Source organism: Myodes glareolus, chromosome 9 (assembly GCF_982192425.1).
Source record: "Myodes glareolus chromosome 9, mMyoGla1.1, whole genome shotgun sequence".
NCBI lineage: Eukaryota > Metazoa > Chordata > Mammalia > Rodentia > Cricetidae > Myodes > Myodes glareolus.
In genome coordinates, this window is record NC_142034.1 from 8,463,241 (window position 1) to 8,475,799 (window position 12,559).

General features: G+C 51.8%; 1 protein-coding gene across 2 annotated transcripts in view; it reads left to right on the forward strand.

Annotated features, from left to right (window-relative positions):
- The first annotated feature begins 255 nt into the window (after positions 1–255).
- Sdk2 (sidekick cell adhesion molecule 2) overlaps positions 256–12,559 on the forward strand; it is a 276,319-nt gene continuing 264,015 nt past the window's right edge. For both annotated transcript variants that reach the window (XM_087909821.1, XM_087909823.1), the window contains exon 1: positions 256–466. In XM_087909821.1, the coding sequence (XP_087765947.1) occupies positions 394–466 (73 nt within the window). In that variant the 5' untranslated portion in view covers positions 256–393. The remainder of the gene's footprint in view (positions 467–12,559) is intronic.

A 12,559-nucleotide genomic window follows, 5' to 3' on the forward strand; every position in this document is an offset into this window, starting at 1 on the left:
ACCAGGGGGCGGGGAGGGGCGGGAGGCGGGCAACGTGGCCATCAGGAGGAAGTTTCCTGAAGTTGTCCTCTCATTTGGGAGCCTGGTCAGCAACCAGGCCGGATCGCAGGGGTCGCTCCGCCTGCAAGAAGTAGTCGGAGTCGGGGTGCTAAGGGATATAGGAACCCCGAGTTTGAAAGGAGACTTGGTCTCTTTCTGCTCTCCCCACGCCTTGCTGAGCAGCCAGCGCAGAAAGAGGAAGAAGCATTTGGGATCGCCGGCGCGGCCCCTCCGGGCATAGCGTCCGGGACTCGGCCACACAGTCTCCCGGGACCAAGGCGCGGGGTACCGGGACCCCACAGGATTATAAAGCAAGTCGCAAAGAGGGTGCACCTTAGAGGACCCCTCTGCAGGATGGCCAGCATGTGGAGGCTGCCGATCTGGACTCTACTGGCCCTGCAGAGGATCCATTCGGTCGGAGCCCAAGGTACAGTATGGGCGACTCTCTCCACGTGGGACTGGGGAAGGGGTTGGGGTGGGCGGGAACGGGGTACCCCTTAAGTCGCCGCGCTTGACCCAGGCTGAACCATCTCCTGGGAGTCTCAACGCTCTCCCCTTCTTCGACTTTTGGTGCTCTCTTTGGGGTGGGGCAGTGTCCCCTAGACTTCTGGCCTTTCTGGTTGGGGATGATGAGGTCGCCGGGGAGGTGGAGAAGCACCTAAGATGCAGTAGGTGGGCCTTCGTAGGTGCCCTCTAGCTGGGATAGGAGGGGCGCATCATTTCATGACCTGGCTCCACTGAACTCCCTAGGCTCCGGGTCCTGCTTGGCGCCCTAAAGGAAGGGCAACACCGTGCCTGGCAAGTACTGGGTGCTCCGGGGCGAGAAGATGGGGCAGGCAGAAGGAAGACGCCGTAGTGGGGCTCAGGGTGCCCGCTTGGTTTCCCCTCAAGAACAGTCACTCTGCTTGGCCACGTACGGGAACCGCGCCTGGCTGCCTCGCCGGCCACTGGAGCTGGGCGGGTTGTCGGCACAGGCCTGGAGCGATGGGGATAGCGGCAGATCTAACCCACCCTCCAGACACACCCAGCGGGCAGCCGCACTTTGACTTCCACAGCTAGCTGGGTGTCGGACCACTGCTGCTTTGATCTGTAGCCGCCCAGAACAGTCAGCCAGAAGGTGAAGATCTAGTGGGTGTGGAGTAGGTGTGTTGGAAAGGTGTGATGGGGTTGTTTCTCTCCACCTCCTGCAGCGGATGCTCAGCTGTCTCCCAGGTCCCCTGGAGGGTCCCGGCAGGTTAAGACGGCTGCACTGGAGCTTTCTTGCCTTTGGGGTTCAAGGATCCAGGTGGTGGTGGTAGCGGTGGCTGAGCGGCGCCTGCTGGGGGCAGAGGGAGAAGGAGTCTAGACTGAATCCCCAGACTCAAGGATTTGGCCTTATATTTTTGTTGGTTTTCCTGGCTCACAGGGAAGTCAGACCTTTCCAAGAACCAGATCCGAAGGGACTGGGTTAGAGGCGCTACACCCTGCCGCCCCCCCCATGCCCCTCCCTACAGAGCCTTTCTCCACCTCTGGGGTCCCAGAGCCTTGGAAAGAAGGAAAGCAGGGACTCCACTGTGTCCCAAGTCAATCAATCCTCAGAGCCAAGATCGGAGATAAAAATTAGCAGCTGTCGCTCATAGGGTTTAGGGGAAGACTTTACACGGTAATTTAGGTAAAAGCACTTGGAAATATTCTAACGAGCTCCATAAATGTAAGGCAATAAAAGTTATTATTTTTATAGTCACCGTAAAACCTTCCAGTAGGCAGGGACCTCAGAGGTCATCGCATTCTAGTAGCCATTTAACAGATGGGGAAACTGAGGCCCATGGCAATGAACTGACTTGCCCAAAATCATCCTGATATGTTGGGTGGGAGTCCTGAGCCCCTCTCTCTGCTACCAGGACCCTCTGTAGCTGGCGCCTCTTGTCTGGGGTGAGATTTTGTGGAGACCCAGGGCAGTGGCCCTGACAGAGTAGGAATGGATTGTCTACCTCTCTGGGTACTGGTGAGCTTGTTTTGAGGTGGCCATAGAAAGGTTTCCAAGGGGTAACAACTTGTGTGGAACCTTCTAGCCCCACTTCTACGCAGACTCCAACAGCTGTGTAGCTCGACTTGGGAGGGGCAGGTAACTCACCAGGTCCTCCCGTCCAGGACCGAGCCCCTGTGGAGTCTCCAGGGCACCATCTTTCCGTGCCTTTACGTCCCACTTACTTCCATGCCTGCCTGAGGCCAAGAAGCCAGTGTCTGAAGTTACCACCTCCCCTCCCTGTGCTTCTCCCAGAGGCGCTCAGTCCTCCTGACTGGATAAGAGAAGCCCTTTCCTAACCATTTCTCTGTCTCTCAAGCTTCTGGTTGCTGTTTTCTCTTAATGGGGGGGGGGCTCCCCAGGCCCCTTCTGCTCTGATTATGTTCTCTGGCTCTAAGGATGTTTACTGCCGGCTACCTTCCATTTGTCTCCCTGCAGAGAATTATGGGAAGACAGTCTCTGGACTCCACCTTGGAGACAATGTTGGGTTTGCTGTCTGAGGGTTGATGTTAGGGCACAGGGTCATTTTTTTTTTTTAAATCTGCTTTGGGGTTTGAGGCCATGCCATTAACCCTTTGAGGGTAGTTAAAACTGCCAGTACTATCTCTGAGTCCAAGGGGTCCTTTCTGCAGGGGTGACACGTGTGGACACCCAGCAGCTGCTCCTCCTTTGAGATAAGTGACCAGCGGTCACTACTGTGGGTACTATGAAGGGTGTTTGTTTCCCTAGTTCTCTTTCCAGGGGCTGGACTAAAGCTACATTCCCTGGTTGCACTGAAAAACTATCATTTGGCCATTTCTCCCCAAATCGATCTTACATGATCCCTGCTCTTACCCCAGACAAAACGCAACGGTAGCACGGAAAGAGCATTTGCTCCCAACCTAGGAAGAAAGGGTGCGTGATCTGGTCAAGGCAGTCGCAGAGACGTTGCCGCAAGACTCTTAGCCATGGGAACACTATCTCCCTCTTGGAAGACTTGACATAGTTAGAGGGATTCCAAGGAAGGCCCCGTTTCCTACACAGGAGCGGCAAACTTCCTTCTGTGACCACCTTGGTGTCTTTGGAGGGGTCCTCAATGCTCTGAGTTCCCAGGAGTTAGTCAGGTGTAGATTCCACCATTGCTCAGGGGCTGGGGTTGGAAGGCCCCGGTGAACCTAAGAGTGCTTTAAAGACTCTTCATATGCTTGTGGGCATGACCTTTGCTAGAAAGCATCTCCTTGCCCAAGCAGCGTGGAAGGGGGCAAGAGCTGCCGAACCGGCCATTCTAGGAGGTTCTTTTTCAAGAGAATTGCACCTGGTGGGTGGGTGGGGGACAAGAGGGGACTGCAGCTGAGTGAAACAGACAGTGGGGAAACCCTGACAGAGGCCTGGAAAACGCCAATCTGGAAGCTCCTGGACGGCCCCAAAGGGAGCAAGTTGAGTGCTGGGAGCTAATCACGATAAAAGCCAAACAGCACACAGGGGAATGGGATGAAAGTTTAATTACATGGTGTGGCTAAGCTGTAATTATTAATTACTGACAGCAAAAAATAACTTATTGATCAGGGCCTCTTGCTAATTACCAGGAGGCCTAGTGTCATGCTTGCCTGGGGCTCCGCTGTCAAAAGCTCCACACGAGCAGGAGCGTGGGTGGGGAACGGTCCTGCTTCTCCCTGTCCCCTACTCTTCTGCCCCTGTCTCTCTCACCCTGGGTACCCCTTGACATCAGCTGGGCAGTCTGGAACATTGTTGGTACGGTGAGGTGAGTGATGGAGTTTGGTCCTTGCTAGTGCTGTCTGCAGACCTTCCCCTTTGTGGGGTGGGGTACCTGGAACCCCAGAGCCAGAGGCTAAATCATGCAGGCAGCCTGCACCTGCTGAGGAGACTCTCATGCATGGTTCGGCAAATGCTTATCGACCATCTCTCCCCCGCATCCTCTACTGGAAGGCTGGAGTAGGGGCCAGGAACCTCATTCCATCAGGGAAAGGGGGCTGGGAAGGAGGCCAAATTCTTTACAGCAGACCTCTGTTAAGGTCCTCAGCTTTAAGATGGTGCGTTAAACTGCATATTGGAACATATTTGACCTTGTTTCCTAGGGCACAGTCAGATGTAAGCTAAAGGAGAGGGAGAATGGGCTTGTTTCTTGTCCTAGAGGTTCAAAGAATACCTGGAGAGTATCCGAAGCTGCCCAGATTTCATACTCTTGGTGATGGAGGGCTCACTACCTTATACCAGTTGTGTGTGTGTGTGTGTGTGTGTGTGTGTGTGTGTGTGTGTGTCTGTTAGACATTGCCTCGTGTTGAGGAAGGAATTGGGTTGTAAATTTGGTTATTCTAGAATTTAATGGGCTCCCTGCTTGGCAGGAAGCCCTTTTCCTGACTCCTGGTCCCTTGGGGAATAGGGGACCAGAGTTGGAATTGACATTGGGTCTCTGAGCAGCTGGGGGTTGCCCACTTTAGCTTCCCCATCCTCAGCGCGGTGCTGCAAAGGCCCCTGGAGCTCCCTAAGTGGTAAGAATTAGTCATTGTAATTTGGGGCCTTGGGATGCCAATAGCAACAAATGGGCCAGCAGCGGAGCCGTCTACTGCCTGTAATGGAAAGGAAAACAAGCCAGTTGCCCAGACAGCCCTGGTTACATACCACTTACCAGTTCCTGCTACCCATATGCTCAGGAGAGGCAGAGCCAGGGAGACCTGCTGGATGAAGGAGTATCAGGACTTCCCAAGACCCCACCCCAGACAGGAATGAGAAAACAGGCACTTCTCTGGGCACACTATGACTGAGCGGGAGCCTGGCAAAGCCCTTCCAATGTAGGGGAGTTCCTGGCTTCGGTCTGCCCCTTTCAGCGCCCACTTCCATCGCCACATGATACTGAATTGAACCTGCTTCCTCATGTCTGAGGTAATGTCTACCTGTTCATAGATGTACTGTATAATATGCACAGGGTCTTGTAGAGGAGAGAAGACAGGACTCATCATGTCAGCATTCAAAGGCATCAGTCCCTCTTTTGACAGCCATTGGCCAGCATTGACGATGGTCCCACCCAATATCAAGGGTGAAAAGTAGAGAAACTCAGCAAAGCTGACTGCCCAGGTACTCTAACTGAGACATCAAACCATCAGAACCTCGGGATTCTGGGATCCTAATGCATGTCTCCTTGCCATTGCCCAGGCTGCCCCTTGGCATCTTCTACCATCTTCTCAGTGAGACTTCACCCAGTGGCCTGGGAGATGCTCAGCTGTGCTGTTGGGAGACAGGATTAGTCTAAGGGGGTCGGCAGAGCTTTAAAAAAAAAAAAAACCTTTGAATTTCCTCCTCTTCCTCCTCTTCCTTCTCTTCCTCCTCTTCCTCCTCATCCCCTCCTCCCCTCTTCTCCTCCTCACCCCTCTTCTTTCCCTCTTCCTCTTGACTTTGGCCTCCACCCCTGTTGTATTCTCACAAGTCTTGAGCTTGGCAGAATTCAGGATGCTTTCCCTCCTCCTTCTTGCCATCTCCTGCCTGGGGCATCCCAGAGCTGTTGGAGAGGCCTTCCTCAGGTCTCTTGAGACTCTGATGACTGGCTTGCCAGTGACCAAGCACCACAGAAATCTCCCAAATGGAACAGGGTTCGGGATGGGGGAGGAATGAGGTAAGAAAGACAATTAAAGTTTAATGCCAACTAGGAAGCGATTAGTGGCCCAAAGGGGCCATGAAATTTTGATGCCGTGATCATCCAGGGAGAAGGAAATATTACTGGCGTGCAGCTCACAAAGGGAACTGAGCTGCCGTGGTGGACATGGAGACTCTTGAGGGGCTGCTGGAACCAGGACCCTGGGAACCCCTCTGGGTAACTCTGGAGATGCAGATCAGGGAAGCCGTCAATATGTGATTTAGAATCCAGGTGACCGGAGGGATATGGCCCAGCGCCCGAATGCTTGGATTGCCATTGCATAACATAAGCTCATGTTATGTCTTTGTAAACTATAGCCACCAATGCTGCATGAAACATCAGATAGGCGGCCTCAATCGTGGGTGGACCCCTGGATTCCTACTTACCATTTACTGCCTGGGTCACCTTGGATGACTCACAGAGACTGTAGGTGCCTCGATTTCTTTATTCATAAAGTGGGAATCACAGTTCTGTCTGCCTCATTGACTGTGACAGGGTTAATGAGATCTGCTAAGCTCCTAGGACACTAGTCAGTATACAGTCAGCTCTAAATAAGTGTTGTTATGATATTATCCCTTCTCGGTAGAAGAGAAACAACATAAACTTTGGGCCTGGGATTAAGCAGGTGCCCTGGCCCCAAAGACTTTTGTTTCTTCTGTCCTTCACAACCTTCCAGTGGTATCTGAATTCTGCGTGGGGTGTTTATTAGGGAAAGACACTCGCTGTCTCTAACTGCAAATGCAAACATGCTCCCCGCCCCCACCCAGAAAGCAGACACAGTCAGTTGTCCTCAGCTGTGCAAACTTCAGGGCGCATGTTTTTACTAGATCCTTTCAAATGTCAAGTTGATACGGGTAGCTCTTCACTTCAACCTGTGAAGGAGGGTAACCAAAAAAAAAAAAAAAAAAAAAGACGTTAATAATGTTAGCATCCAATTCAGAAACATACAGTAACCTGCCAAGACCACTTGATCTGGGAGAAAGAGATGATGGCGTGTGCAGTGCTCTGGGTTTGATCCCCCAGCACTGCTGGAAGACAGACAGACAGACAGACACACGGAAGGGGAGGGGTAGGGGAGAAAGAGAGAGAGATGAGGGAGAATGAGGTGAGGGAATGAGAGAGAGAATGAGAAACTATGAATGTAGGTCAGCTGCTTCCCAGGGCACTGCTTTTGATCTGGGCAATATGGCACCCTCAGGCACTCCCTGCTACACTGCTCTGGACCTACAGATCCAGGGGATTTGCAAATAGTCTCCTGTGAGACTTTCCCCCAGATTTTCAGGCACAAGAGTTGAGCAAGGGATGCACCCTAAGCAGGTCTCCTGCGCTCTAAGGAGAACCCAAGCTTACCTCAGTTCTCCACGTGCTCATCCACAGGGTCCTAGCCGTTGGTTCTGAGAGCAGAGACCCCAGGCTGTGTCACCATCCAACACCACCCTTCCCTGTGCCTGTGTGCACACTCTAATTCAAGTTCAGGCTGCCCTCTCTGCCAAGGGGCCTGTGATCACCCCATCTCTCCCAGCCTCTCTTATGGACTCTCAGACTCCTCCACTAACCCAGATCCCATTTGTCCCCCCAAAGTCTCATGGGAAAGCATCACTGAACCCAGCTGTAGCGCAGGCCCCCAAATTCCCACTCTCAAGACCCCCACAGGCGAGGTGTCCCGTCTCCTCAAGGTGCCCTCAAGCTGGATTCCCATCATTCCGGATGCCTGCAGGCCGGGTGCCCTGAGAGGACAGGGCACTCTATCCCCTCAGGATACCTACTGGCTGGATGGTCTGCCCTCTCAGGACACCCAGGCACTGGTACCTCACCCTCTCTGGATGCCCACATACTAGGTACCCTGTCCAATAGGAACCCACAGACAAGATATCCCATTCCCCCTACCCCGGATGTCTGCAGACTGATACTCCATCCCCTCAGAATGCTCCTGGCCTGGATGCCTCGTTCCTTTAGGATGCTCACGGGCAGGATGCCCCATCCTCCTTGGCCTTGTTGTTGCTGACTGATCTTGTAATGTGTGTGAGAGACTGATTTCTTTAATTACAAACTCCTTGAGTCTGGATAATAACGCTTCATCAACAACCATGGAGGTATTAGACATCAATTACTTTTCCCAATTAATAAACTTAACCCTTTAAAGAGCAAGCCGTGAGAGTTCATGAAGCCAGAGAGAAGAGAGCAAATTGATGATACCAGAGGCCACCACTGTGATTCTCACTGGGTCCTTCTGGGTCGGGCTGTTTGACCCTTGTGGCTAAAGAGTCCACACTGGGAAGGTATAGAAGCATTGGTAGCAAGAAGTTCCTAAGTCTCCCAAGATGGCTGTCGTGGTGGAAAAGGGTGGGCGTCACCTAGGTGGATCTGGCTGGATGACCCAAATCGACTGCCCGTCCACACAACCTTTTCCTTTCTACTATTTTATTTTTCCAAATAAATAGAAATTTGCATTCCACTCCATAGAATATCTGAATTCCATTTTCACGCACAGAGACTATTTCAAAGCCAGATGATACTGGCTAAGATGTTTAGTGTATCTTCCCCAGGGCTTCCTTGGACCTCTGAAGGTACATGGGGGAAAAAAAAATGAGATGATTTCTTAGGTCATGTCTTCCAGAAAATTCTAAGGTATCTAGCATATGTATTCCAACCCATTCTCATTTGAACATTTCTGTCACTTTCTAAAGCAATTGAGTCACACAGTTGGATGGGGGCCATGGCAGCCACCTGCCAGGATGGTCCATGATGATGACTTTGACGGTGGCCAGTGTGAGGATTGCATCAGGTGCTCCTGCCGTTGGGTGTTTTTGGTTCCTCGGCTTTGGCAGGTCAGCTCCAGGCCATGGGGGATTGTCTCCTGGCCCCTCCTTCCTCATTTTGATTGAGACTGGACAAAGCAATCAGCAGCATTGTTACAGAAGCACTAGAGCCAAGCAAGGAGGAAGACTCACATACTCTTCTTAGGGACAGAGACCTCTAGAAATTTTTTTGTTGTTTACTTTTTGTTGCTATAATAAAATACTCAGTGAACAAAACTTAAGGAAGGGGTTGTTTGGGCTCACAGTCTGGGGGTTCAGTCTGTGGCAGTGGAGACCTCATGGCTGCAAAAGCTCAGGGCAAGCTGAGTCCATGGTCAGGAATGGTGACTGGTTCCTTTTCTATTTGTTTGCTGCAAGACTCCATCCCATGAAATGGTGTCCCCCCACACACATTCAGAGTGGGTCTTCCCTCTCCACTTTCTAGAAACATCATCATGGGAATCCCAGAGGGGTAATTTCTAGATACATCCAAACCCAGGCAAGTTGGTGATGAAAATGAACCTGGTGTCTTCCCGGAGAAGCAAGGCGACTGGGGATGTTGGCCTGGGAGCAGCTGACCTATGTGCACTGTCCCTTTCTTCTAAGTCAAGGGACCTTGGCAAGTGACCAACGATCTCTTAACTTCAATGCTAGCAACATTAATATTTCTAGCCAACTTCCTTATTGGTTTAGGTGAAGGGCAAATGGCATGTCTGTGGACGTTACTCACGTAAATTTGAGGTTTTATGAAAAGATCCAGTAAGAACAGTCACCCTAAGACCTGGGTAGCTGATAACAGCCTAATATGTAGTTTTCTCCATGGCATGCTTGAAAATATCTTCTAGAATAGACCATTCCAGCAGAACATAGTCTCTCTCTGGCAGCTTTGGGCACTGAGCTCTGCCTGGACAGCCAGCACTAGCTAAGTGCTTTTAACATGATTCTGTCGTTTGTCTGCTCCTGGTGTGTGTGTGTGTGTGTGTGTGTGTGTGTGTGTGTGTGTGTGTGTGTTTGTGTGTGTGTGTGTGTGTGTGTGCGTGCGCACGCGCACGCAGCATGTTTGAATGGGTGCATTGTGTGTGTATGCATGTTCATATGGGTGTGTTGACATATGTGAATATGTATGTTCCTATGGGTACATTTGCACATGTGTGTATGCATGTTTATATGGGTGTGTTTACATATATGTGTGCATGTGTGTTCGCGTGGATAAATGTGTATATGCATGTACACATGTTTGTATGGTTCATGTGTATGGACATGCATGTTCATATAGGAACACATTTATTTACAAGCATGTTGATGTGGGTGCATGTACAAATATGTGTGCATGCTTGTAGAAGCAAGACGACAACTGTAGGTGATGTTGCTCTGGAGCTGTTCATCTTGTTTTTTGAAATGGGGCTGTCACAGGCCTGGGGCTCACCCATTCGGCTAGGCTGGCTGGCCAGCGAGCCCAGGAGATCCACCTGTCTGCTTCCTCCACATTGGGATTACAAGTGTGTGCCACTGTGCCCAGCTTTTTCATATGGGTTTCTAGGGATTGAACACAGATCCTCATACTGGCAAGACATGTACTTTACTGACTGAGCTGTCTTCCCAGCCCAATCTCCTGACTTCTCTAGACAGTCTGTGCTTTGGGAGCCAGACTCCCAAAATGTCAGTCCAGCTTCCCAGGCGTCCCACCTGGCAGCCAGCCTGAACAGCACCATTGTTTGTCTCTCGCTGCCCTGGCACAAGGTCTTGGAAGCCAGAAAGGAGCAAGGCAATGCCCAGGGTTTATGCCTACTGTCCATCATCCCTATGATTGCCTCTCTCTGGGCAGCATAGAGTGCTCCTCGGTACTACGACCCAGGACGTCTCTCTTCAGAGTCTTCTCCCCCTGCCTGGGTGTGGTTCCTACATCTGGGGGTTGGCAGATGGGCAGTCTCAGGCCAGGCTGCCAGGGAGGGCCGGGGGAGTTCCTCATTAGCTCTGCTTCAAGCTCATTATCAGTCCGCGCATCACTGGGTGAGAAATGGCTGTCGTCAGGACAGTAATAAATACACGCCTGTCAGGGTTGATGTGATTGGAGTAATGAAGAGAGAGAAGCCACGGAGAGGAGGATGCTGCGGGCTAGGGCTTCAGGTGGCAGAGAACTCTGTCCACTGCCCATCCCCCCACCTAAGAAGCAGAGGACTGGTGCAGGGGAAGAGGGGAGCGGAAGGAAGGCACCAGCATAGAATGGCTTTCTCCTACAACTGTGTTAAATGGATGGCCTCGAAAGTTCTGGAAGCTATCAGGTAAAAGGGACATGGTACAATAGCAGGAAGAGAGAAATGGGGTGCCAAGGCCCCTACCCTCAGCCTTGGTCTGAGCAGAGGCAAACAGGACCAGTCTTTGGATAGTAGTACTTTTGATGGCTCCTCATCCTCCCTCTCTAGCCCTGGTTCTAGAAGAGCCTGCGGAAAGGCGTGGGGTGAACACAAGGCCTATTATACACACCACCCAGCCTGCCACCTCGCCTGCAATGTTACAATGCATTGTGTCTCCAAGAACTTGGAATGCCCAGCACTGAGTGTGGGGAACAGGCTTCCAGATCAGCTTCTCTCCCTCTCTTCTAGGGAAGAACCTGGGGGCACTTGGCTGAGTCCAGACAGGACCAGGCTGGCCCTCCAAGACTCCGATGGATAGGGAGAGGGGAGGGAGCACAGACTTGTTGTGATGCCAGGCCCTGGGGCACCTGGAAGAAACTGGAACAGGCAGGATGGGGGGCGGGGTGAAGCTGTGTCATTCTTTCTGCAGCCCCAGGAACCACCTGTCTGGTATGGAGTGAGGGTGGCCGGGAATGGCGGATCCCCCTGAGGGCTTATTCAGACCCCCAGGCCCCATCCCCTGAGCTTCAAAACCAGCAGGTCCAAGGAGAGGCCTAGAACTCTGCATTTCTAACAGGTTCCCAGCTGACACTGGGGCTGGTCCAGCATACACTCTGAGGATAGCTAGTGTCGAAGTTTGACCAGAGCAGGGATGTCCTGGCTGTGACTAGACTAGGTGTCTTCCACCCAGAGGGACTGCGTCTGCTGCTGCAGGGCTGACCTTGCTAACATCTGGACTCGAAAGCCTGTGGCCTTGTGCTCCAGTAGAGATGCGGCTCGGCCTTCTCATTTCCTCACCAAGTTCTTGCTCTTATGTCTGTCAGTCGGCTTTCCACGGCTGTGACAAAATTTCTGAGCTAATTGACTTAATAAAGGAAAGGGGTTTACATTGGTTGGAGGGTTTAGAGGTTTTTGGCTGTGGTGTTTTGGGTCTGGGATGGAACAGAACAACCTAATGGTAGTGTGAGGCGGAGGAGGAGGCTGCTCACCACTTTGTCTGGGAAGCGAGAAAGAGGAAGGGGCCAGTGGCCCAGTATCTCCAAGGACATACCCGAGTCACTTCACTTCCTCCATTAGGCTCCCCTCATTCTGTGTGTGTGTGTGTGTGCACGCACAATACTCGTGAGCACACAGGTGTTTTGGAGGGAGTGCACACACGTGGAGATTAGAGAACCTCAACTGTCATTCCTTAGACACCTTGTTTTCCTTGATCCAGGGTCTCTCACTGACCTGGAGTTTGCTACATAGGCCAGGCTGGCCCTAAGGAAGCTGCTTGTCTTTCTCCCCTGGACTTGCAAGGGCATGCCACCACACCCAGCTTTTTTCAAGTGTGTCTTCTGGGATTTGAACCCAGGTTCTCATGTTTATGGCAAGCACTTCACTTAGCTATCTCCCTAGCCCTAGGCATTGTCTCTTAAATATCTCAATGACACCATAGGCTGGTGACCAAGCTTTGGCATGTGGGCTTTGGGAAACCTTCTCCAACCCAAGGCAATGTCTTCTATCCAAATATGCGTGACAAGAACAACCCACAGGCCTCTGTCCTGGAAGGTCTGTGACTCTCCTCTGATGCTGGGAAAAGAAAGCTGTTTGTTCTTCAAGTGTCCTCCAGATGCCTACAGTGTACAGGGTACAGAATGTGGGTCCCAGCAAAGGCTCAGGCAGGTCCCTGGCATCGAGCTCACCAGTGGCATTTGGGATGACATTAGAGGCACTCAGTGCAGGTAGAAACCAT